The following is a 26,637-nucleotide window of genomic DNA, read 5'->3' as shown; positions in this document are numbered from 1 at the left end:
AGCTTAATTCCACATAGCAGGGCAATATTTTTAAGAGGTGGAAAAACATTTCCATTTAATTATTTGTTTATCTATTCACAACAGCGTTTAACATGGACATTCCGTATCAGTTTTGCAGGTGCAGTAGACCTTTTTTTTTTCTCTGTGAAACAAACTTTGACTGACCACTCACATCATGCTGAAAGACATGACTTGCACGTGTGAAGTCGTGGCTCACTATGGGGATTGTGATGACCATGAGAGCCATTTCATGGCACAGACCGTACATCATGTCGATAAAAGAAAGATATGTATGTTAATCTTTAGTACTTTTAAAATTTCTGTTAATGTCCTACAATTTGCAGTTTATGTGATACAATATTCACCATTTGTTTATTTAGTTTCTGTTGTTTCAATAAGACCATATAGCAAAGGTTCACAGTTTTTAGATTTGTCACATTTTCATTTTTTTTTTAGGAGATCACTCTTTTTTGTAGCTTTGTCTACTTTATTCTCTGTTGTATTTTCCACTTTATTTTCCACTTCAAGAAACTGGCCTATATGCCCACTATTGGAGGTACTTGTACGTCCAATAGTGGGCCTATATAGGCCTTTAGGACATATTATTATTTTTCTTCAGAGTAGTTGATTTTCCGCATCTTTTCAGAAACAATTTCTAAGGTTTTTTTTTCTTTGAGAATACTCTCTTTTTGTGCTTTGTCTACTCTAATTTATTCCATTCTGTCTTTTCCACTTCGAGAAACTGGATTTTTATTATGTCCTATTTCTACGGGCCTATGTTTTTTTGTTATAATCTTTCTTCATTCCTTATATACAATATGTAGTTGATTTTCTGCATCTTTTCCCCGTTGACAAGAGAAGAACAAAAACAGCTTCTGAAAGTTCTCATCATACTTGCAATATTCTGCATACAACCCGAGTTGAAGAAAGGACTTGAATGTAGGGTATCGTTGGTTTCAAATATCAATCTTATTGTGTAACTGAATTAGTGGGTCTATCATTAACTTTTAGCACCCCACCCTGATGCCTTCTTATTTGCCGGTCAGTGACGTCATACAACGAGAGGAGTATCCAAAGCCGCCATATTGAACTACGGGGTATGACTGTCGCACTGATAACGCCTCTTCCGTGTAATGCTGAACCATAGCTCTTGCATTTGAGATCGTGTATTTTTCGGCTTCCTTAGCTCTTCATCTTGATGTGGTGCTGACAGATCGCAGAATCTCCGTAGAAGCATTTGTTTATCTGCCATTGGAGGCAATTATTTGACGCATTAGGCTCATATCGTAAGTTTTATTATCCAAAACATTGCGTGTGTTGCGGTGACTTCAGTGTGTTTGTGTGTTGTAGATCGTATGATTGATGCGGCGGGGATGAATGGCGCACGGACGGAATCGGTAGGCAGTGCATGCAGTGATGAGTGGTACACTGATCAATGGTACGGTGTGTCGTGGAATGTCTCGCCGGTACCGATGCTCCAGACAAGGCAGTCGCTTGCAATGTTGTTCTGTTGATCCAAAGCGTAATTTACAGTTTCGGAAAAAATCATCCGCTCATATAAACGACGTAGATGTAGAAAGAGGCCGGCTAGAATACATCTACTTCCTCATCATGGAATCATTGATATGCCTCTTTGACCTTGATTATTCCTGATCCTGAAGATCCTTGCAAAGACAGTTGCAGACTTTTAAAACCCACATCACATGCGCATGCCATCCATCCAGTGCAGTGAAACAGTATACGAATAATTTATGAGTTGTGAGTGTATAGGGCACGAATATCGCACGAGGCGCGAGATAAGCCACTGGTCTATTCAACAAGGCGCGTAGCGCCGCGTTGAATAGACCAGTGGCGAATCTCGCGCCGAGTGCGGTATTACGTGCCCCAATGCACGAACAAAATCATAAATTATTCGTTTTATACAACACCTTGTCCACAATCACAGTACTAAATTAGTGACGCCAACTCAGGAAGGCCCAAAAATAAATGTAACAATTAGGCCGAGAATTGTAAACCACCCTATGTACTGCTTTCAAACACTCGTCATGATTCGACCACACAGTCACAGGAATCACAAACTCCGCAGGGTCTATACCCATTCTACGCTAACGTTAGATAGAGTTTAGGCCGGACTGTTAGGCCGATCTGAGATGTCGGTAGATCTAGTAGTAGGTCTAGACTTTGTCTATTTCCGAAAATGATCTTGTATAAAAACACAGAAAAATAATCAAATTACGGTTTCTCAACTTGAAATGAAGTCTTGATTTTGGGATCACTGTGGTCCACGTAGCAGATCAGAGTCAAAAGTAAAAACACAGCAGTAGGTAGAAAGGCCGCAATACACGTAACCAGCTAGGTAAAGTAGCTGCGCGTACACGTTAACGTTGCAGTACTCCGCCGCGCCTGGTCTGTGAGACTTACCGGCAGCGCATCGCAGCCGGCCAGCACATAGGGCCAGCACGTACAATGTAGTTTGCTGGCGCTTTGCTGCTGTGAGCCGGCCACAGAACTCTGTGAGCGGCCATGCATTAGTAGCCCCCCGCGAAGCCGTGCTATAGTACTTTCGAGCCGTGCAATACACGTAGGCCCATGCCAGGGGCCTATTGTATGGCTGTCACTCTCAATGAGTTTGGTAGGTATTTTCTATTGAATGTCATGTGACATGTTCTTGGCCAATCACAATTCGACATCATTCTGAGGTGTTGTATAATGGTGAATGTCATGTCGTTAATTAACTACACGCAGCCGCTGTCGCGAAGCGACGCGGCTGCACCTCTATTCCCTCGCAGACGTTGTCATTTTTCAGTGTGGTTGTGCGACTCCTTCATGAATATCTTTATTAATTGTGGAAAACTAAAATATAAGAAATTATCGTAATCTATGATAATCATTCAATAATCGGTAAGCGATTTTTTGTTTAATTACGTCAAAAACTCACCGAAATCTGTGGCTGAAATCAGGTCTGTAAACGTCCTTATTGCTTCACTCCTCATCTGCGTGTTATTTGAATGGCATTCACTCTCGTATACTACAACGTACAACGTAGTAGGTAGTCGGAGAGCTAGAGGGCGCCTCTCCGACTATCTACGTTAAGTGCGACCCCTGCAATGGGGGTGAGGAAAATCGGACAATCCGTTCAAAAGTTATGAATTTTTGAAGTTTTTGTGCAGTGACCGCTGGATGAGAAGAATACTGCAGTGTATGGATAACTTAGATGTCACATGCGTACAACAATATAAGGAAAATATAAGGAGAATTTCACAAAATTTCATCTTTGAAAAAAAGTACACATTCCCTTCATTCGTTATTATAGAATGGGTAGCGAGAATCCTGCGATCTGATTGGTCGAGAGCTATGTGTTCATTTTTACTGGCCACACGCTGAGTCACAGTGGTAAACATGTTATCGCGCACTTAGCAAGAGTACGCGTACTTGTAACAAAGGTTCGCGCACTAAAGCAAGCGTTCGCGCACTCGGCTTGGCCATGCATCCAGTAAAAACTTATGCATGGCTGGCCATGCATCCAGTAAAAACCGTAAGTACGGGTATGCATGCCCTTTACGGAAAGCCAAAAGGAAATGCATCCAGTAATTTTGTCATCGGGTAACACGATAGAAAACTGGGTTTTGACAAGAAAATTACCCATTCTATAAATCAAATGACGCACATGTCTTTTCGTGCGTCAGTCGGAATATAGTGTGCATGCGGTAACTATGGAATTTAGCCTAAACCCACTCGGCTTCGCCTCGTGGGTTAAGCATTCCATAGTTACCTTATGCACACAATTCCGACTGACGCACTCAGACCTGTGCGTCATTTGTATACCGACATATGTTATGGGTAATATTATTCCCCCTGCCTTTAGAAAGAGGCAAGTCAAGTGGTCTTTTATTATGCGAAAAAAGTGAAAATATGTTGAATTTTCATTACATTTTCTTTATACTGTTGTACGCATATGACTCACAAGCTGTAGTAGTCTCCTCATCCAGCGGTTCCAACACAAAAATTTTAAAAATTCATAACTTTTGCATCAATTGTCCAATTTTCCTCAAACTTTCACTGATGTGTTCTACTTGTATTGCTGCATTTTCTCAATCCTTATGTTAATGAAGGTGAACCTGTCCTTTAATGTAGACATTTAAAAACTTCTTTAATTCATACTCTGTTATTATTTGTGCAAAATACAGCATTTGGATCCCCTAAATTGTCCGTATTTTCCTCATTCACCAAGTGGCATACAGCTACAGTGACGCAGCTTGATGCAGCTTGCTTGTGTATGGTTGATGAGTCCTTACATTGTGCATAAAAGTTTGTCCAGCTTTGATATTCTACAATATCAGCAGTAGTTCGCTCTAACTACAATATATGTCAAGAATGCAGAAGTACAGTATTGTATCACTTCCTGCAGACTGCGGACGAAACGAGCTTTGGGTACATCGTTGTTGCTGTTTCATGTGTGAGACTTTTTCCTGCACACTTGCTTGTGGTAGCACAAAAATTGCACAACCGTCCCATGGAGTTTCATGTGTCTATTAACCCGTTGAGGATGAGTCCCGAGTATACTCGGGCAGGGGTCTATGGGAAATGCGTGTTGTAGCAATATCAGACTGTCTTCAACAGGTTAAAGGACAAGTTCACCTTCATAAACATAAGGATTGAGAGAATGTAGCAATATTAGTAGAACACATCAGTGAAAGTTTGAGGAAAATCAGACAATCCGTTCAAAAGTTATGAATTTTTGAAGTTTTTGTGCAGTAACCGCTGGATGAGAAGACTGCTGCAGTGTATGTATAACTTAGATGTCACATGCGTACAACAATATAAGGAAAATATAAAGAGAATTTCACAAAATTCCATCTTTTGAAAAAAGTACACATTCCCCTGACTCGTTACCGACAAATGTTATGGGTAATATTATTCCCCCCGCCTTTAGAAAGAGGCAAGTCAAGTGCTCTTTTATTATGCGAAAAAAGTGAAAATATGTTAAATTTTCTTTTACATTTTCTTTATACTGTTGTACGCATATGACTCACAAGCTGTAGTAGTCTCCTCATCCAGTGGTTCCAACACAAAAATTTTAAAAATTCATAACTTTTGCATCGATTGTCCAATTTTCCTCAAACTTTCACTGATGTGTTCTACTATTATTGTTGCATTCTCTCAATCCTTATGTTTATGAAGGTGAACTTGTCCTTTAAGTGTCTGAGCACCAGTTGTGTTGAATTGAAGGGTATGGTACTATAGAATATGAAATTATGAAAAAAACCCACAAATTTTCTCCTCATTTTCAATGGTTATCAGGTTTATTAGCCCACATGAGCTGAAGGCTCAAGTGAGCTATTGCGATCGCTCTTTGTTTGGCGTCCGTCGTGCATCTTGTGTATTCAAACTTTTTACATTTTGCATCGCTCCCAAAGAGTGAATTGTTTTGAGCAATGACAAGAAAGTAGACAACAATATCAACTAGAGATTGTAATTTGTCATCACTGACAAATTAAGGTGATCCGATTTTTTTTTAATCAATGATTCGAGTCCTGATCGTAATAGGCATGACAATACAAGTTTCATCTGTGTTTAGAGACATTGGCCGTGTGAGGTTTGGATTCTCATTTAGAAAAGGGAGTCATATCTGCCATCTTTGGTACCAATTCTGTATACACTGAATAACGAAGATACAGCAACGAATACATATGACCTTTGACCCACCTTTACACTCCCAAGATGGCATCTGAGGAAAAAGTGGTTATTTTGTGAAATGATTCTTGCGACATCGTCTATATTCGTGTGCAAAATATGGCAAAGATAGGACAGGTATTCACCAAGATGCAAAATGCAAAGTCTTAGGTACAACATAAAATCTGGGAGAAATTCACCGAAGGGTAAGTGAGAGCTAGTGCTCGATAAAGAAAAGCATGTCGATTTTCACATTAAAAAAAAATCCCTCCCATAGAGATAACACGTCATAACGAAAATACAGAAAGAAGTACATATGACCTTTGACCTCACTTTGCACACCCAAGATGGCGTCTGAGCAAAAAGTGGTTATTTTGTGAAATGATCCTTGTTACATGGTCTTTGTGTGTGCAAAATATGGGAAAGATAGGACATGTATTCACCAAGACACAGGATGACACATTTATGACCTTTGACCCTAATTTACATACCCAAGATGGTGTCTGATCAAGTAGTTGTTATTTTATGAAATAATGTACGTGACATGAACTAAACATGTGCAAAATATGGGATTGATAGCCATTGTTGTTGTTCATCTATTGCACAGAAAGTAGTAGAAAGAAAGAAAAATAAAGAAAAAATATGTTATTTTATAGAAATTTGAAGGAGAAGCATAAAAAAATCAGAAAAAGATAAAGTTAGGAAGGGAGATTAAGACTAACTAAAGAAAAAGAAGAAAAAAAGTGTTTAAAAAAATGAAAAAAAATATTGGCAGGGGTGAGCCTCGAACCAGGGACCTTAGGATTACGAGTCGGATGCGCTATGCAATGACCTATTTCATGCTCCATAGGCCCTGTGTATTAAGCAAAATGACGCTGCATCGAAGCCACGTGCCATTTTCAACCAAGTTTTTCGACGTGATGCCGACGTCGTATGAAAAAATGAAGGGCACACTTACGATAGCCCAAAGTCTCAGCTACAACATTCTAAAATCTGGGAAAAATTCACCGAAGCAAAAGTGAGCTAGTGCTCGAAAAAGAGAGTCATGTCAATTTTCACTGCCAGAAAAACTGCTCTCCCATAGAGATAACACGTAAACTGGTCAAATTCTACAAGGATACATTCAATCCATTTTTACGAGGCGATGACGTCATCTAATCAAAATGTTGTTTTTACATTAATGAAAGAACATTTCATAAGCTACAACATACTGAAATATGGGAGAAAATTGGCAGAGGATAAGTGAGATACGCTCGAGTAAACTTGTAATTTGATGACGTCATTTTGAAAATGTACTTTTTTTACTTTATTAAGAAATTTGATATCTTTTAATCATTTTGTCAGCATTGCCTACCCATGAAATGACATGTACAACTCATCAGCTTTCAATATATGTAAAGAAAATGGGGGGTCACCGTCCATCCTGACGAGTAAAATCGGATTTAAAATTGGCAGTTTTTTGGCATAGTTGCACTGTATATCGCCATTGACGCGCGCGCGGAATTTCAACTTTGACGGCCCCGTATGACGTCATATTGAGTCGGATTGACTTGAAACGTGGTATAAATATTCCTTGACATTTCAGACATGCGATCAAAGTGAAAAAACTGGAAATTTCAATTGCATATGAGCTGTGCGTGCGTATATGCGCGCGCGCGTACGCGTCCGTCCGATTTTTTCAATTTTTCAAAAAATGCTCCAAATGGTCTGAAACGTGTGCAAAAAAATTTTGAGCTCGATTGGAGCATACAAATATTTCAACGCGCGCGTACGCGCACGTTTTAAGAGAAAATATGAATTTTGAGAACATGAGTAGAATGCGCATAACTTTAAATATATGTGACGTAAATTTCATTGAAAAATTCTATTTCATTAATGAGATATGATTGAGAATGTGTTTTCATATAATGACGTCATAGTGACGTCACGGTCGACTGATCACAATGATACATTAGATTTGCCGTCTTTGGGACATGATGCATACATGATATAATTTTGAAATTGACAGGCAGCGGACTTTCTGAGCTAACCTCTGCACAACTTTTGAGGAGAAATAAAGAAGAAGAAGAAGAAAAACAAAGAATCCGTACAGATACAGAAGGTGATCCGAGAGGATACTCGGATCACCTAATTCTTTCTGACAACCAATTTGGTTCAAGTTTTAGTGAGTGATTGGAAATACGCTTTTAAGTATTTCCTGTGATTTTGCTGCCATCTGGTTTTGTAGAATTCAAGATATCTTGTATGTGAATACAAAAGTACAATTGTAAAATAGTGCCCAATCAACATTACACTACCCAACCCTACTGGGTACTTACAGTGTATGCGCGCATGCAGTGGTACTTGCATGTTTGGCAAGTGTTGGGTATTCTACAGTTAGGCTGAGTCCTTGAAGTATTGTATCTATAGGTCTATCAGCCTACGTGGTGGTAGAACTATAGTAGTGAACTTGCTTGATCGTTTCCTGTAAGTTCCTGTCTATTTCACAAGATTGGGTACGTCATCCAAATCAATGCCAGTACCCAAGGTCACAAATGTGCACTTTAATTGTCATTTCAGAATCCTGTCCTGTAGACTGTAGGTTTCCATAGGGTACACAGGTTTATGATGTCAGTGAATTAAAGAGGAATTCATGCATTACTCAGCAATCCTTTCAGTGATGTACAGTATCAGACCTTTGGTCGCAGTCTGTTTTGATAGAACTTTATGTTTGTTTTGATTTCCTGAAAATTTTGAGACGATTTAGAAATGGGCCATTCTTTTGAAAATGATACTGAATACAGGGTCTTAGTACAAAAAGAATGGTAAACCTGTGCTGCATTTAGTATTTTTCCCATGGTATCCATCTATATTACAATGTAGCTATTGTTTTCTATTTGAACTCACACTTGGAGCTATAAAAGTACCGTGGTACATGTACTGTGATACCAATATGCCATGATAAATTACAGGGGAAACTTGTAATATTATGAGCACAGTTTACAATGATGTATAACGAGGTACCAGACGTTACATGAAAATCTCTGTGGTCATATTCCCCCCCCCCCCCCCCCATAAGAAGTCCATCTGTAACACGACTGTTATAATGAGATTACATGTAGTTTACAATTTAATGAAATACTGCACGTAACTGCTACATGTATAACAAGCAAGCTGTATTATGACAAGAAAAATCCCCATTGCCTACATGTACATAGTACAATGTATGTGAACATAAAAATTCCAAGAGCCCAGATGCTCACTCTTCATTGCTTTGTTTTTGTGTCATGTACAAAGTGCATTTGTAAGACCTTGCCTGGTACCAGTGTATATTATACAAATGTACATATAGGGTATGTACAGTTGAACTCTTGTAGTACAGTATGACAACTACATTGTAGCATACAGTGTACAGTACATCAGTTCTGGGCTATGACCTGACATCTCACATCAAAGACCTCTCTTTGCTTTGATTATCCCCTTGCATGTCAAAGTATTAGCTCTAATTTTGAAGTGCCTGCGATATTTTGAGAAATAGTGCTATAATTCACACCGCCTTGAGTGTGTAAATGCGGGAGCAAAACATCTCGAGATCTTTTTATCCAATCATTTAGTAAAACATGTATGATTGAACAGCGCATGAACATGAGGGCAATTCAGGCTCACCATTTCAGTAGATTTTAGGCATGCACAGTTTGGTCGACAAATTATTGCTACCGTATCGGCAATTAGCCAGATATTTTTATCCTTTTGCGTGGGCGTCAAAAATCTTGAGATTTGGATTGTGATAGTTATGCTATTTTGTCCTTGTGAATGCAACTGTAATGTGACCTGAAAAGGGAAGCAGTCACCATTGATTGGTCTTCTATCAAGGGGAATACCCTTCTGTTCCCCGCCAGAAAAGTGTCTCTGGATGTACACCCCAGTCTATAGCCTGATAGGCTCCACTGTCACATCCATAGCATGTCACTACATGCAGAGGGCAGTGTTTGGCAGAGGGCAGTGTTTGGCACAGTTGGTCAACATAGCACGTCTGCCTCCAGATCCAAAGGAACTGGGTTCGATTCCCAAGTCTAGCTTAGCAATATTTTTTTTTTCCAATTATATTTTTAATGCGCTGACAAAACGTCCTATATAGATAGTAATGTGTGATATCATACTGTTCCCTCTAGTATGAGACCTCTGTCCCTCGGATAGGACATAGAATGGAGGTCCTGTGTGTGAGAGAGTCACAACTCATGCACGTAAAAGACCCAGCTTCATTCATTCATTGCAAAGAGGAGGGTGCATATAGCCCAGTGAAGTGATACTGTGTCACATCCAACTGGACGCCATGTAAGACCAACTAGTGCATCTGAATTTTGGCTATCCAGCCATCTTCTCAGATGGAAATCAAACAAACAAACAAAACAAAACTTTACTGAATACATACCTGTAATGTACATGTACTCACTACCACATATTTCCTGGTAGACAGTCACATCCTATTCATCCTGTCGTCCTTCCTTCTGAGACAAAAAAAAAGTATATAAAAAACAGTAATCTATCACCTCTCTGTGCACACGTGTAGGATTATGTTCTCTGTGTACCGGTATTCAAAAGTGATTCATGGTATAGCTTTGTACAGGGTAGTATGCATCCTGTTCACATCAATTTGTATAATGCATTACAATGTACCTACCACATCTACACCTACCGGTAACTTGAAAATTATTGTCCACGTGAGGAATAAGTGCTGCATATTTCCGTTCAGGGAACAAATAAACATAACCCTCTGTTGAGAAACTATTTTAGTGGAGAGATAAAAAGCCATGTTTACATTTGAAAGATTACCTTATACTCACATATGGTCTTAGTACATTTTATTGTCCATACACCAATAAAATTACACCTATACAGACACATATCCCAGTAGTTTCTCTGTCACTGCAGCAGTAATACTTTGACACACTGCTTGTTGTGGTACATATTGTTGGTACATGTACAATGTATAGCATGTTTTTCAAGCTTTGAGTACTGTACACTTATGTTTCACCCAGTATATTAGGTTATAAGGCATAACTACAGGTACAGTGTACATACACTTGTACAGTATACTAGTAGGCCCCCTGTTTTTTAATCTCATCACATCGGTACATGTATTAAATGTACACTGTATTAAAGTCATTTAAAAAAGGCAGGTGTGGATTCATTACAGACTCTTTATACAGGCAAGTAGTGCTTCAGAGGCAGCCCTGAAGTGCTTTAACTTTTAGCACAAGTGGGTAAAGTGGGCACATGCGTGCACCATTTGTAATGTACAATGTAGTGGACAATGCGTAGCTCAAAAGTCACTGTATCGCACACTTGTTACATGATACAGAAAGTAATCTACCAAACATTTTGTTTGTGGTAAAGCCAGTAAATCTCAAATTGTTATTCTCTTGAAATAATATGTTATCAAGCCCATTTTCTCATATCTACGTAAAAGGGTCCTTTTGTGAAGCACTGCATACAAGTTCAATTTTGATTTTTAACATTCTGCAGTACAGAAAAAGGATGTAATCCATATAATGCACCCCTGCTGTCTGTACTGAATTGATTTGAGGTTCAGCAGATTGACACATAGAAACTGCAATTATAAAGTCTGTTTATGAGCTTGTGTACTGTGATAAAATCTGGCAGTCAACTATGGTGGTGATATCAGTTATACTTTCTATCACATACATGTACATGTACATGATGTGAGCTGCTGTTGTAGTCAGAATCTTAGTATTTATAGATAAGTAATCTAGCCAGTTGCCCAACTAGAATCATTGTGGTTGTAGTTTTTTATGTTTATATTGTAATTATTATTATCATTATCATCATCTTTATTATCATTTTCATGAATGTTACTATTGTTACTACAACTACAACTACAACTACTACTAATATGTGTACTACTTCGAAGAGGATGGCTAGTAACTGATCAATGGAAATCAGTGGGAATGCTGGGGGATGATTGTTCCAATTCTTGTGGGATTCATTTATTAAAGAGTACATTTTGTATCTATTGTTGTGTGAACATTATTTGCGTCAGAATGGTCTCATATTCAAGTAATGTGCAGTTTAATGGTTCCAGGGTAGCATGCTTGTACAGTGACATTACTTGAATATGAGCCCATTTTGAAGCAAATAATTTTCACACAACAAGAGATATATAATGTACTCTTAAATGAATCCCACAAGAATTGGAACAAGCATCCCCCAGCATTCCCACTGATTCCCACTGATCAGTTACACCATGTACTAGCCATCCCCTTTAAAGGTAATAGCCCACATTTGTAAACCTGCAGCAATTGGTCTCATAGTTAGCATGGAGTTTGGGTATGATTGCAGTAACACCTGTGCAAAATTTCGTTCCAATTAGTCCATTACTTTCATAAAAATAAATGAAAATGCACCGTATGCGTGCGTATAAAAACGCTCGCTAGCTCCGGTCCACGCACGTACTACATGCATGCGATACATGTGTAAGTTAATGTACGTAGCTAGCCCGCGCTCATAATTCGATTTTGGGTTGGGTTGACCCGGTTTGAAAATTGATTTTAAAACGATGATTATCTCTCTTTTATCGAATGGTATAGACAAAGAGCAACAGGTGAGGTATGTTACTGTTATAACTTGTACTTGAAGTCATATTGGACCTGTTTTATGCAGTTTTGATTTTCGTGGGTTTGCAAATGTGGGCTAGTACCTTTAAGTACTATTATCATCATCACTATCAGTGGAAGAAGAGTCCCGAGAATCTTGAGTACATGTAGGTGTCTGTGAGAAGTGCATGTTACAGCAAAATCAGTCCTCAATGGGGTAACCACTGTCTATGTTTTATGCATGTTCAGGTTGATAATGAAGTGGCGACACTCTGATGATAAAAATTAAAGAATGAGGTCATTCGCATGTACTTTGTTTGTTTGATGATGACAGTGAAAAGATGGGTGTGATTCTTTTTTATGAAGTGCTCTGCAACCCCATACTTCCATAGGACAAGAATGGTAATCATCTGCAAGACAGTTTGTAAATCACACCCATTTACCTTGTTGTACCCTGTACCTTAATATTGTATTCTCAGTGAAGTACTGTCTTATTATCATTATTACTATTGTTGTTGTTATTATTGTTATTATTATTATTGTTATTATTATTATTATTATTTATTATTATTATTATTATTATTATTATCATTGTCATTATTATTATTATTATCATTATCTCTTTGTATTAAGTACGCACATGGCCGAAGAATCTTGACAGGAGTTGACCGTTACCAATGAGGATACTTTTTAATGTCCGTGTATTCACTGACTGGTGCTACAATGCAGTAGTTGTGGTTTTCGAATGTACAGTGTACCTTGGTGGACAGTGAATGAATAAGCCAGTTCGGAGATAGCTCATGTGCACATGGGTACAAATGACCTCTCATTTTTCTCAGTTGGTTAGGCACTTCACTCATTTCAAAGCAACATAATGCAGCAGCTTGCCCAACATAGCAATTTATGGAACTCGTATTCTCACAAAGAATGAACCTGTGTAGATAAAGTGACCGGAATGTTTCGTCAATCAACACTTTGGGAAGCATAATTTCATTGTGCTGTTTTGAATACATTAACAAACTTTTTCTGTTAACATTGCCAAATACTAGGCTTGCTGTGAGGTGGATATACTGGCAGGCACCATCTATAAGGATTCCATGAATAATCATAGCATTACAGATGGTTATCTCAGTGAAATTAAAAACCAACCCATCTCTCGGTACAAATGACCTTTTTCTGCTCATGCTCAAACTGGAACCCCGAACTGGCTTATTGGGCCACCCATGAATCGCCATGCTACCCACTATGTGCCCACATTTCTGGGATGTTAGCTGCATGTGCATATCTGTGACATGTCAATAATAATTTGGCTGTAGTGATACACTTTGTGTATTGTATGCCTTATGTACAGTATATTGAATACATGTCAGCAGGAAAAGTGATTCTTCGTGCCATACATTGTAGATTTTATACACACTATTACGAGTCATCTTGATTAATTTACATTTTTTTTTCTCGAGATGATGAAGTATTTGCTTCACGTGAAATGATACACTCGCACTTAGCTTAGCATTTAATTTCACTTTATCAATGAAAATATTTGAACATTGACTGATATCTCATCTTCATTTGTGACTTGACTGATGGTTATGAGCAGTTACACTTAAAAAAAAAAACAGAGAGAGAATTAAAAAAAAACACCCCAAAACAAGGAAATTTATGCAGGAAATCGATGCAACCTGTACCTGTGACATGGTATAGGTATTTTACAGCCCAATTGCAATTTGTAATGTGGACCTCTATAATCTACTCTAAATGATGAATGGATTATCATGCAGTCAGTGATAATCTCCATTTCATAAACAATATTGAAGGGCTTTTCTAGAACAGCCCTTTGGAGCACATAAAAACTGAGAATCTTTGCTGGAAGTTTGATGTCCAAGAACACATGTGGGCATTGTCTTGTATCTAGTATTATTACTCTGACTGATTGGGCAGAAAGCATGATTACAAGTGCACATATGTGGATGTGATTGGGTTTCCTCCCCCCCCCCCCCCCCCATTTTAATATAATTTGTCATGCCTTACTGAATTGATAGTGCAGTGTAGGTAAACTTCACTTCTTATTTTAAGGAGGGCGGAGGGAGTTACAGTGTATAGCTTAAAATTAATGGGTTTTATGCTTTGTTAGAGTGCGTGTTCAAGGCCATAAAGTTAATTAACTGCCAACTGATGCTCTTGTACCATTAGAACTAACAGTGCATGTCTGTGTTGTGGGGAGATTGTGCAGGTAGGTACAATATATGACAATGATTGTATCATCTGACTTTTAACAATCTGGTAGGCATTATGTGAGATGTTTCACCTGTTTGCCCAAAGTGGGAATTTACATGTACATTTGTCGGCAAGGGCCCCTACATTGTATATACAGTGGGTTTCTGTTGCCCAGGACTAACAGTCAGTTGGGTTTTTAGCATCCTGCTCTTTGATCATGCGCAGTCAAACAATGTGGATGGAATGTTTGTAGGGATGAATAGCATATACTGAATTCAAAATACAGATGCTCATATGAGAAGGCATTTTAGTGCTATTATTATCACATTTGCTGTTTTAAACATGGAATGCACATCTTTGTATTTACTATGACCATAAGGGTCAGCATCATATACAGGAAGAAAATATCAAACAATCTGAACTGTGCAAGTCAAGCAACATTTCACTTTCAATACATACAGTAATACCGGTAAGTTCTTTCATATCACAGGATTACTGTATACATGTACACTGTAGGAAGAATTGACTCTGTGGATCATTGAAAGTGTACTTGTGTGAAGCTCCTGTACACAGTGACGTGTATTCAGTTTATTCAGTTGTATGAATATGTACACTACTGATGGGTTGTGATGCTTCATTACCCAAACAATCCCTCCCCGAGGATCTGAAATTTGATACTTATCAACTGTGCAGTAAAAGAGTGGCAACCTTTTTTTCTCAGCACTGTGGTTGATAAACAATACTTGATTAGCTGTGACTTGATATGAGTGACAGAGTCTTAGTACAGTGGAATGCTAGCATTGATAGGAAGAAGAAACGTGAATGACAGTTACACTTTCCAAGTTTCTACCACTTGACGTACATCACATACATTAATAATATTAAAGCTATTTTGCCTTTGTTTGAAACTTTTGTGATTTCTTTAACTTAATTTGTATCAAGAGTATAACAGATACAGAGCTCTATAAAAGTCACATTCATATACATGAATTATTGTTTTTTTTTGCAATGCGATGCAAAAATCAATTGTATTTGCCACCATTTACACAAGCCCCCCCCCCCCCCCCCAAAAAAAAAAAAATCACTTGGCTGCAAGTTAGGAGCTTCAAATCTCTGGACTGAGCATGTGTGAGCAATGATCAAAGTATGACGCTGGGCACGGGAGTGTGTTGACCTATGGGTGGCGAGTTACATTCGATTTACGGGATTAAAAAAAAAAGAAAATCAGGGGCACACAAAGAAATTTACAAAAATAAAGATGGACTGATTTATGGTTTTAACTTCACTTTGCAAACATTGATTTTCAAAAACCATTATATCAAGTGTGTGTGTGTGTGTGTGTGTGTGAACAGGACAAGTGAGTGCTAACCCCCCCCCCCCCCCCCCCCATGTAAAGGTTGCAACTCCCAGGGGTCTGTAGTCATTAAGTGTGAAAGGCCCTAGTGCGGCCTGCTGTTCATGTCTCTAGAGCACAAGGCATGTCCTTTGTGATGCAAATCGGGGAGAACAATTGTCTACTTTCAGGCTGCCTGTATTATACATTGTTCTCCACACATGTGCACTCTCCACACATAGAGCAGACCGAATTGAGCCTTAACCACTCTGGTTACCGTAATTAAAGTACATTGTATGATATTGTCTATATATCACTTACAATTTTCCTTTAAATAGTGGGATTCACACGTAGGGTATGCACATTGTAAACCAGACAGAGCTTTTCAATGTGCATACCCTCCGTGTGAATCCTGCCACTTCCCCGCATCTCACCGAGCAATGCTGTGTGCAAGCATTACGAATATCAACACTCTGTCCCTCAGAGAGGACATTTATGGAGGTCCTGTGTGTGTGTTAGCAACGACACACGCACGTAAGAGATCCCACTTCAATCATTCATTCATCCCAGAGAGCAGGGTGCCGACCCCTCGTGGTTTGCCCCAGGTGACTAGCAATACCTAGCAAACGGTATCAACCAGGCACACACACTGTGCCATATGCTTGAATGAATGAATGAACACGTAGGGGGAGTAGCGAGATATAAATCTTGAGATTTGCGCTGCGATCAAAGTCATGAGATTTTGACTGTGTGGACCCAAAAATCCCAGTGATTATTGCAATCAGCATCATGATTCAAATCCCAAGAAATCTTGTGCTTATTTCTGAATTATCATGATGATTCACCCCTTTGGTGACCATGTGAATGCTTGGGCAAATAATCTCGAGATTTTATAGCCCATTATTCAAAGCGCACATCATAATTGTGTGGGCACCACACCTTTATGACATACAAGACAAAAGGGCAAAAGAGAAGCATTTTAAATGCAATGAAGCACACTGCGTGCGCCAGTCTGACTGATTTCATGCATTAGCAGATCCGTTGTAAAATTATCGCGATTGGCAGTTAGTGGAAATTTCTGTCCTTGTGAATGTTTGCAAAAATTGTTGAGATTTTTATCACTATCGTTATCCTGCTATCTCTGTCCATGTGAATGCTTGCATAAAAAAATCTTGAGATATGGATTGTGATTGTTATCCTCCTATTTTGTATGTGTGAATGCAGCTTATAAATATTGGTCATCACCTTTACGCACCTACAAACTTTTGGCATTCAGCCAAGCTTAAATGAGCATGTTAAACATCATGAATATTAGACAAGGAAATTTGTTTTTAAATGCAATACTCAAAATAAGTTGTACATTGTGCCTGGTTTGTTATGGATATCAGTTATCACATGACATTACTGAGCTGTGTAAAGACTAATGCAGCTTTTGAGCTTACAAAGTACAAGTTTGTATATATGAAGGATAATTGGATGATTTGCTTCTGTACAATTTGACAAAGGATACAGTGCACGAAGTGTACATCTTTTGGACCTTTCCTTCATCTAGTCCATTTCAAACATTGTTTCTGACATCAGTCAGTGTGATAAGGGGTCGATAGAAAATCCATCCACCTGCACTCATGAATGATTTTAAACTGGAAAATGCTGTCATACTTTTTTATTGAAATATTAAATTCATAAAGACAATTTTGTGACTAAGGGTTCAGTTTCAGGGATAGCCGTCGTTTGTCAGGATTTGGTTTACACAAAGGCATATGAAAGACCAAACCATGGCTTTAAACCACTGCTACTATGTGGTGGATGTACACGTATCATGTACAAGCAATCTACACGTATTAAACAAGGGACTACAGCTTTCTTCACTGGATAATTAAAGGGTGTGTACAGTTCTGGTCGAGGTGAAGATTTAGCTTTTAACGTTTTGCGAGATATTCAGAAACCACTCTATGAGATGTCAAAGAGCATGCAGTTCTTATGGGTATCAAAAGTTTATTCGATGAAAATCGGTTTTGAAATGGCTGAGATATCCAGAAACAATGTGAAACAAAGAGATCCTAATAAAGTTGTGGCATGTCGCCTTTTATTATTAGCACTTTTTTGGATATCTCAGCCATTGAAAAGCAATTTTCATCTAATAAACGTTGAATTCTTCTTAAAATTACATGCTCTTTCATATTTCATAAGAGGCTTTTCATTATCTCAATTAGGAATGTTCAAAACATGAATCCCTAGTTGTACCTCAACCAGTACTGTACAGCCCCTTTAAGTACAGTGTGCACATAGGGTCATCCACCTCTATCAATGTGTTTCCAGTTTGTATTCTACTATACAATGTATGTAAGAGTGTTTTGGTTTCATGTTGCACATACAATTGCATTTGCACACTATGGTAGTGCAGTACTATTGACATTAATACTACAAAAGGTACAAATGTACTGTAGAAGGGCATGCTACGATGATAATAGTCCCATGTACTCAGCTTTATGTCTTGTTTTTGTTATATCTTTCAGGCACACATCTCGCCATGGCTGCCGGGCCATACAACTACTCTTATATTTTCAAATACATCATCATAGGAGACATGGGAGTGGGGAAGTCATGTCTCTTACATCAGTTTACAGAGAAAAAATGTAAGTATGATAAACTATCTGCTGTTTATTTCTGTGTAATCTGAATTCATACAATTCTGTATTAAGCATATCAGTTAAAATGACTACTAATGAAGCAAAGATGCCAGTTCTGTCAACTAAAATTATATCGTAAAGAGAAATAGTTAATATGCAATACAGCAATTACAAATTATATCACGCTTTTACATTCAAAGATAATGTAGAAATAATTCTATTGTAACTGTATGTATGTATTGAATTTTATTTTACGTAATTGTGCTATTTTTAAATCCATCCGTCTCCATCACAAAGTTTTCTCAAAAATGAATGTTATGTAAAACGTTCATCTTTTTTTTTTAAGGTTAACTGCAGTAAAACATTTTCATACATGTAATACTGCTTGTTCCTTTGATTTGATAACAAAAATGCACACTGTGTATTGTATTATTGTGATGTCGTAATATATACAGTATGTAATCATCATTGCAACATGTAACAATGCCTGCTTTTCCTTTCGGAGATTTTAGGCGCCTTTCAGTATTTGATCAGTGGTGCATGAGATAGGGTGCATATATTATTCCCTCACCGTCGGCGAGACTTTTATTATCACTGATGATGTGTGTTCAGCTTCATTCCATTACATGTGTTAAAAGCCCCAGTGGGTGGTTCACTCTGTTCAATGTACATTGAACCTTGCACATTGCCCAGTATGTTTAGGCACCGTTGCTGTTCACAGAAGCCACTTTCTTATATTCCACTGTATTTGTTTACTACAAGTCTGTATGGAATTAGATTCAAGTTTCCCAAGGTTTGATGGTGTCTTTAAAGTAAAGCAAAAGAGAGGAATGTAGCTGAAAATTAAGTTGTGTACTTTAAGGACAATATATTAATGTAAAGAATGACATGACACAGGCATCTTGAGATGATGTACTGTAGGTACAATTTATAGATATTTAGTTGTCTTTTTTTTTAAAATCTAGAGTGTTTTCCATTGCTTTGTGAGGTGTAGGTGCATCATGTTTCGTAATACCCATTACCTGACAGTTGACACACATGTAGGTAGAGTTTAATATTTATTTACAATTGTATTTCTCAGCAAAGATTTATCAATGCTTTTACAGCATAGAGGCAATCATTCAGAATTTTCAATGCAGTGTGATCTACACTGAAAAAAACAATACCACGATGTATTATCAAATGCTTGAAAGAAGTGTTATTCATGGGTTTTAATGTGAGAAGACAGCATCAAGCTTTTAAAGGCATGTATTGGTTGCCAGCTGTTTGGAGTCTGTAAAGTGTGCATGCTCTTTGCAGAATTTAGGTGAATGCCTCTTGCAAGCCAAACTTACTTTGTGGCAGTTGTAATCTGGGCTTGACATTTGCCATTTTTACCAAATGGCATATTTATAGATTCCAAATTCTAGCAGTAGCTTCTATGTACATTGTAGTTGGTTCAGGAAGAAGTGAAAGCATTCCATGAATTTCCTTTTCTGTGTCACTGTCTTTCTCTCCCCATCTCCTGTTTGTTTGACTGACATTCTGTCTGTCTGTCTGTTTCTCTTTTTGTATGCCACTCAAAATACTCTAGAAGTGTACACTACCCTTTAACAAAAAAGAAAAAAGATTAAAAATCTCTAATGGTTCATAGAATGTGTAAAATCATGTGTCTTAAATTTATTGCTAAGTGCATGACTTCATGCATAGAATTATGAATATTAGTAGGACACTCGAGTATTTTGCAAATAATGACTAGAAACTGCCCTCAAAGAGCTGTGTATGTGTAGTAGACTGGTATAGGGTCATTCATACCGGCAGTGAAAAATCCCAACATTACACTCGGAAACTTGCTATTTTACTGCTATGCTAAGTGCCACTGGCAGAAAAATTCATTGTACAGTGGGGTGTAGTTTTTCCAACTGCGTGTATGAGTTCGCAGTTGCGAACCATCACTGCAGAAAATCCATCACGAGTTGTTCGGCTTTCTCTTCCCACAGTCATGGCAGATTGTCCGCACACAATCGGAGTGGAGTTTGGGACAAGGATAATTGAAGTGTCGGGACAGAAGATCAAATTACAGATCTGGGATACAGCAGGACAAGAGAGATTCAGGTTAGAACAACAACAACAAATGTAGATAAATGAATGTAGATAATTTATACAATACAGAAACAGACAGTGGTTGGAATTACATAATTTTTGTTTGTTTGTTTGTTTTTTGTGTTTTTCAAAATAATGCTGACCTTTATGGTGCACCGCAATTTATTAGGCCATTAGCAAGATTATTTGTTAATACAAACAGTTTACTAATTAAAGTTTCTCAGATATAAACTGTCAAACCACAACAGAGGAAGATCATGTACACCATACGGAGAACTTTAAAGATACATTATGATCGACTAAGTCAAAATCTTTAGATACATGTACAATTGTAGATCGATCTAAATATATTCCAATACTGGTGCAGATATCGGTAATGTATGAAGTACAATAAGTCTGTTAATTGATCAATGCATGAACTCTTGAATTATTATGTCTATTAAACTAAAATAGACTATTGACAATATATCTTGGAACTACTACTGTATCTTATTAATTTTAAGTTCATGTGGAACTGTCCCCTTTCAAGTGACAGCTTAAAATTAAAGTGAAAGGTTTGATAATAAGATTATCATTCTCTGAAAATGAAATCATACATTCAGATTATGAAATGTTTTGGAGTAAGTTTTACATAGAGACCTGCAGACTGAAATGTTAAGAAAAAAAAAAGGAGAAAAGATGTTGCTAGAAATTTATGTCAAATGTCTGATGATTATATCATAATTACATGTACTTCATAGTCCCATCGCTACTAGATGTGAGCTAGTCAGTCTCTGAAGGAAGCAGTATTTGGCATGGTATTTACATTTTTCAAATATGTACCATGAACTCATCTGCCCCACCAGAGCGGTAACGAGGAGCTACTATCGTGGCGCTGCGGGAGCGTTAATGGTCTACGACATCACAAGGCGAAGCACGTACAACCATCTCAGCAGCTGGCTTACCGACGCCAGGAATCTCACCAACCCGAACACAGTATGTCAACCTTCTGATGATGTACTATTTTAGTCTCAGTTCAAGTTAGCAAATCTCAGGCAGAAAGGAATTAATGAAATAAGATTATTATCAGGAAAATCAGTCATGAAGGAGAGTGTGATATGAACTGAAGTTTTAAGAGAATTTATTACTGGTACCTTAATACTCCTGAGTCCTGTCCTCAACCAAATTCCCATCAAAAAGGGAAAGATATCCAAAATGAAATAAATGAAGTTCACAAACGTGTGATGATGATTAAGATTTTGTGGCAACAAAAACGAGAAACCAAATTTTGGGTGATAGTTGCCATTGAATATAGTTAGCCTAGAGTGTGTGTGATCCCTTGTGTGCACTGTGTCACAGTAGAAGCCAATGGTCTACTGTAAAAGCAGAGATTTGGCATGCATCAAAATATTAAATTCTCTTAAATACGAAGGTGATTTGTATTTAAAGTCCAAACTCTTTTACGTGTCTTTATTATTGTATCCTGGTATGTTTAGAAACCTGGGGCCTGTTGCATTAAACTATTATCCTGGGAAAACTGTTAATAGAGATCTTTTCCCTATAAAGTCAATGGCAGATTCATGCTAACCTGAGTTTTCTCTTCTTACCAGAGTTTTTCTCATTTAAAAAGTTTTATGCAACAGGACGATGATATTTCAAGGTCACTGTCACTGTTTTCTGTAGGTCCTCATTCTAACAAGAATCCCCCATACCTCCGTTTTTTGTTGTTGTTGTCTACAATTGCAGGTAATATTCCTCATTGGCAACAAGAGTGACCTAGAAGCGCAAAGAGATGTCACATACGAAGAGGCCAAGCAGTTTGCAGAAGAGAATGGTCTGCTCTTCCTAGAAGCCAGTGCAAAGACGTAAGATGCAAAGCCGTCTCCAATGGAATGGCTTTCCCTTGTCCAGATGTATTCAATTTAAATGATAATTAAATATATGATGCTAAGCTTCTTTTTGCATGATAAAGCAAATAAATGTTCCTGTGGCGCTTTACAATTATGATTTTTTTTCGAAAAAAGAAAGCATTTTAACAAATTGCATTCAAGGTGAAAATAAAAATAACTATAGTAAACGTACAACACACAACAAAGGCTGTATGAATCAATATACCTGCAGAGAAATGTTTACTTTACAAATTGTTGAAGTCTTCAAGGAGAATTTTAAATGCATTATTTACCATTTGCAGATGAAACAAAAACCCAACTTTAGTGCTTCAAAATAGTTACAAATTGTGAGTTAGGGATAGGAACAACGTATGTAAAAATGTTAATCAGTATCAAATCAAAGCATGACCTATCCTCTTGGACAACATATTAAAATTTTATGGAAACCTGTAATGAAGGGTGTGATTACTGAAACCAATATAAGACCAGAGTCGCTGATATAATGTGCGTTTCTCTCTTTAGCAGAGCTGCCAGGTCTCCTTGATTCTGGAGGAGGTTTCCTGAACACTGCATTATCTCCTCATGTCTAATTAGGAAATAAAAGGATATTCCTGGTGTGTAAATTATTTTTGCCCATTCAGATGTATGTACTGTTCAAGTATCTCCTTGATTGCTCTTTGGAACCTTTGTGATTTTAATGGGTAAATGGTGGTAGCTTTGTCTTCAGACTTTTTATGCATTGTGCACTATTTGTGTTATAAATGATATTTTTATGCCTCCGCCACGAAGTGGTGCCGGAGGCATTATGTTTTCGGGTTGTCCGTCCGTCCGTCCGTCCGTAATGAATTTTGTGGACAGGGTAACTATCAAAACCTTTTGAGGTATCCTAATGAAACTTGGCATGTATGTGTATTAGGGGGTGAAGTTGTGCCTGTCAACTTTAGGGTGCACATGCTCAAAGTCAAAAGTCAAAAGGTCAAGGTCAAATGCTTAAAATTTCACTATTTCCCCCATATCTATGCAATGCCTGAAGATATTTTCTTGAAACTTAGTGTATACATGTATTACCCAATTAAGATTCTCTGGTAAAAGTTTTGGGTCATGAGGTCAAAAGGTCAAAGGTCAAAAGGTCAAGTAAAATGTTAAAATTTCACTTTTTTCTCTCTATCTTGGAAATTGTTCAAGGTATCTTTATGGAACAAAGTATATATGCATGTACTGAATGGCAGTGGTTATCTAGGGAATTTGGGGTTCTTGGGGTCAAAGGTCAGGGGTCAAAGGTCAAGGGCAATACTTGAAAATTTTATTTGTTTCCTTATACAGTGTATTTATGCAATGCCAGCAGGATTATTTTTTTTTAAACTTGATGTATGCATGTAAAACCCACTAGATATTCTCTGGGATTTTTTTTTTTTGCCAAGAAGGTCAAAGGTCAAAAGGTCAAAGGTCAAAAGGTCAGAGATCAAGTGGAAGTGCTGAACTTTCTTCTTTCTCCATATCTCGGAAGTGGCTCAAGTTATCTTTAAACTTAGTACATATTTATGTATGTTCTGCCTGACAGTGATTCTCTTATGAATCAAAGGCCAGATGAAAATGATAACAATTTACTGTTCAATACAGAAATTGCACTTTTACTCCATACCCTGAAAATTACTCAAGTGCGGAAACTTATGAAAGGGTCAAAGTCGAAGTGAAAGTTCTTAAATCCCCAAATACATGCTCTCCTATTCATCCAATTAAACATAGGTCAAGGAAGGTGAACATTCGATACATTGTCCACATGTACTATAGACCTATTAGGAGAATCATGCATTATGGTGGAGGCATACCAGTCGCCATAGCGACATTTCTAGTTTTAAACTTCAACAAAATGATATTCCCATCATATTGAGATGTATAGGTTTTTAGAGGATGACCAAAATGCAAGTGCTTGCTGAAGGATGGCAGTTACCATGTTAGATTCTGGATAGAACTGACTCGCAACTGATTGACAGATTGTCCTTCATCGACGTAAACACTGATTATTTCAGTGTTTAAAAAACAAACAAAAACGACTACTCACTGCAGGAATCATTATATGGAATAAAACTTTATAACTGTCTTGTCATTGATTCTCTTTCACAGGGGTGACCATGTAGAAGAAGCATTCCTGGATACTGCCAAAAAGATCTACCAAAATATTCAGGATGGAAGGTGAGTCTTTTTGACTTTTTATGTGCCACGTTTGCACGCCCGACTCAGTCGACGGCGTGCCAACTTTGCATTGTCTGCTCAAACGCACAAAGCCGCCCAAACCGAGTGATAAATTGCTAAACGCCACAGTACAACGAAAGCATTTGTCATGATTCCGTTCCTCTCATATTTAGCTTGCATTTTATGTGGTGATTGACTAGCAATCAGTGTTCTCTACTGGATTTAGATGTAAATTCTAAGTTTCTGCCGCTGTTTTGTGTGCAAAAGTCCTGCTTTACAGTAATGTAACTACTGGTTATTTGAAAGAAAAGCAATGATAGATTTGATGTACAGTTTACATCAAAGCAAAGCTTGATATTTTCTGTACAACTTTGATCACTGCTTGTCCATTGGCAAGAGAAATCTAAAAAACTTACATAGATTTGAAAAACAGAATGTTTTCTCAAAGTATGACTCCGTTGGTGTCTCAGAATAATGTGGCACACAGGGGGTTTCCACCATGGCACATAAATAGTGAAGTTACACATGCTGCTGGTTCATGCAGATGCCTCATCTGTCAGAACAAAGAAGATTAATGGAAAAACATCATTTTTTTTGTTTTGTTTTATGGAACCTGAGGCTTCTATTTTTCAAGTGACTGTCATAGGTAGATCTAAATTTGCACAGAAGAGAAAGACATCTTATTTCTGTAGTAATTGGAAAGTGTTTAGAGAGTCAAACAGTTTTGCTTCATAGGTGGCCAAGACATTACAAATTGATGACGGCAGTTGGGTGTGTTGGATTGTGCTAAGATCGCCATAAGATTCTAGCTTGCTGTATGTCTGATTCATATTTCTGATTTAGCCCAACCTGTTTGTCGTATTTGGATGTTGCATGGCAAATGATAGTTGCCCTCTCATTTTGAGAAGATAATTATAATCCCTTAAGTATTTCACTTTAATTGGTATCCTTTGAGTGTTTCCATCTGAGGTAATGTTAATTTGAATTCATTATTGATCTGTATTAGTAAGATATTATGACGTGATTAAATGTCAAAATCGGTATAATTTTCATGATATTTTTCTGGTTTCAAAATGACCATGCTGTATGAATTCTTTCTCTGTCTCATCTTCCGTACGCAGTCTTGATCTAAATGCCGCTGAATCAGGGGTACAACACAAGCCCGCCGCACCCCGGAGCAATCAACTGAACACAGACCAACAGCCGGGTAAAGAGGGCTGCGCGTGCTAACAAAGCATCGACATCACTTCTGTCTCTTTAGATCTATCTCTTCGTGTCCGCTCGCTTGGAAGAAAAAAAAAGAAAGGTCTCTGATTCAACTGTGCTCACAGTCAGTGGGATGAGGATGAAATTCACAGCGAAATAGAGTTTGATGGGTTGATATTGGGCTGGTTTGTTTGTTTGTTCTGCATTTCCACGATCACTGCCAGTGGCGGTTGAAGGCAGTGGTTTTGACCAGTGGGTATTGCAAACTATCAGAGAATGAGCTTCCCCATTAGATATGTAGAGTAATCTGTGCACATGATATTACCAATACAGGTGACCGTTCATTGTTCTGTAATAATGCAATGCTCACAGCATTTTGACGTGTGATGATCAATTTTATAGCATAACCATTTTCATTGAGGCAGTCGTGGTATATGTCTGGCTACTGTCATAATCTTCATGCCAGCTGTATCTCTTTCGTACTTCAGCATTTATTTTCCAGTGAACCTGATGGAAATTAAGAATAGTTAGCTTTCCTTTTCAACCCGTTGTTGGATGTACATTGTAGTTTTCTGCTCTCATTGTCCACCTAAGGACGTTCTTGCCTGTGGAGAAACAAACGGTAATGGCGTTTCACAGGAACGTGTGCAAAATCATGTCTTGCATGACGTATACAGTGGTGAAACTGCTGCTAAACTGTACATTGTGCAAGAAATGGTTGTGCTACAAACTAAGCTGTACATATGTTGATGAGATTTTGCAATGAACTGGCGAACGAAAGACCTCGTGGTGGAAATTGATGGCAAAAATGGTGTGAAATGAATTGTTCGATGCTGTGAGCATGA

General features: G+C 37.9%; 1 protein-coding gene across 1 annotated transcript; it reads left to right on the top strand.

Moving 5' to 3' along the window:
* The first annotated feature begins 1,183 nt into the window (after nt 1-1,183).
* On the top strand, nt 1,184-26,637 carry LOC139741269 (ras-related protein Rab-14). The gene is made up of 7 exons (XM_071651865.1): nt 1,184-1,286; nt 18,330-18,449; nt 20,423-20,537; nt 21,371-21,500; nt 22,251-22,369; nt 24,518-24,586; nt 25,708-26,637. Exons 2-7 carry the CDS (start codon nt 18,344-18,346, stop codon nt 25,814-25,816), a joined length of 648 nt encoding a protein of 215 aa, XP_071507966.1. The 5' UTR covers nt 1,184-1,286; nt 18,330-18,343; the 3' UTR covers nt 25,817-26,637.

The sequence above is a fragment of the Diadema antillarum genome, unplaced genomic scaffold (assembly GCF_040938485.1).
Source record: "Diadema antillarum isolate AM-2024a unplaced genomic scaffold, OU_Dant_1.0 seq00000912_RagTag, whole genome shotgun sequence".
In the NCBI taxonomy this organism is placed as follows: Eukaryota; Metazoa; Echinodermata; class Echinoidea; order Diadematoida; family Diadematidae; genus Diadema; species Diadema antillarum.
This window is presented reverse-complemented; position numbering and strand designations above follow the sequence as displayed.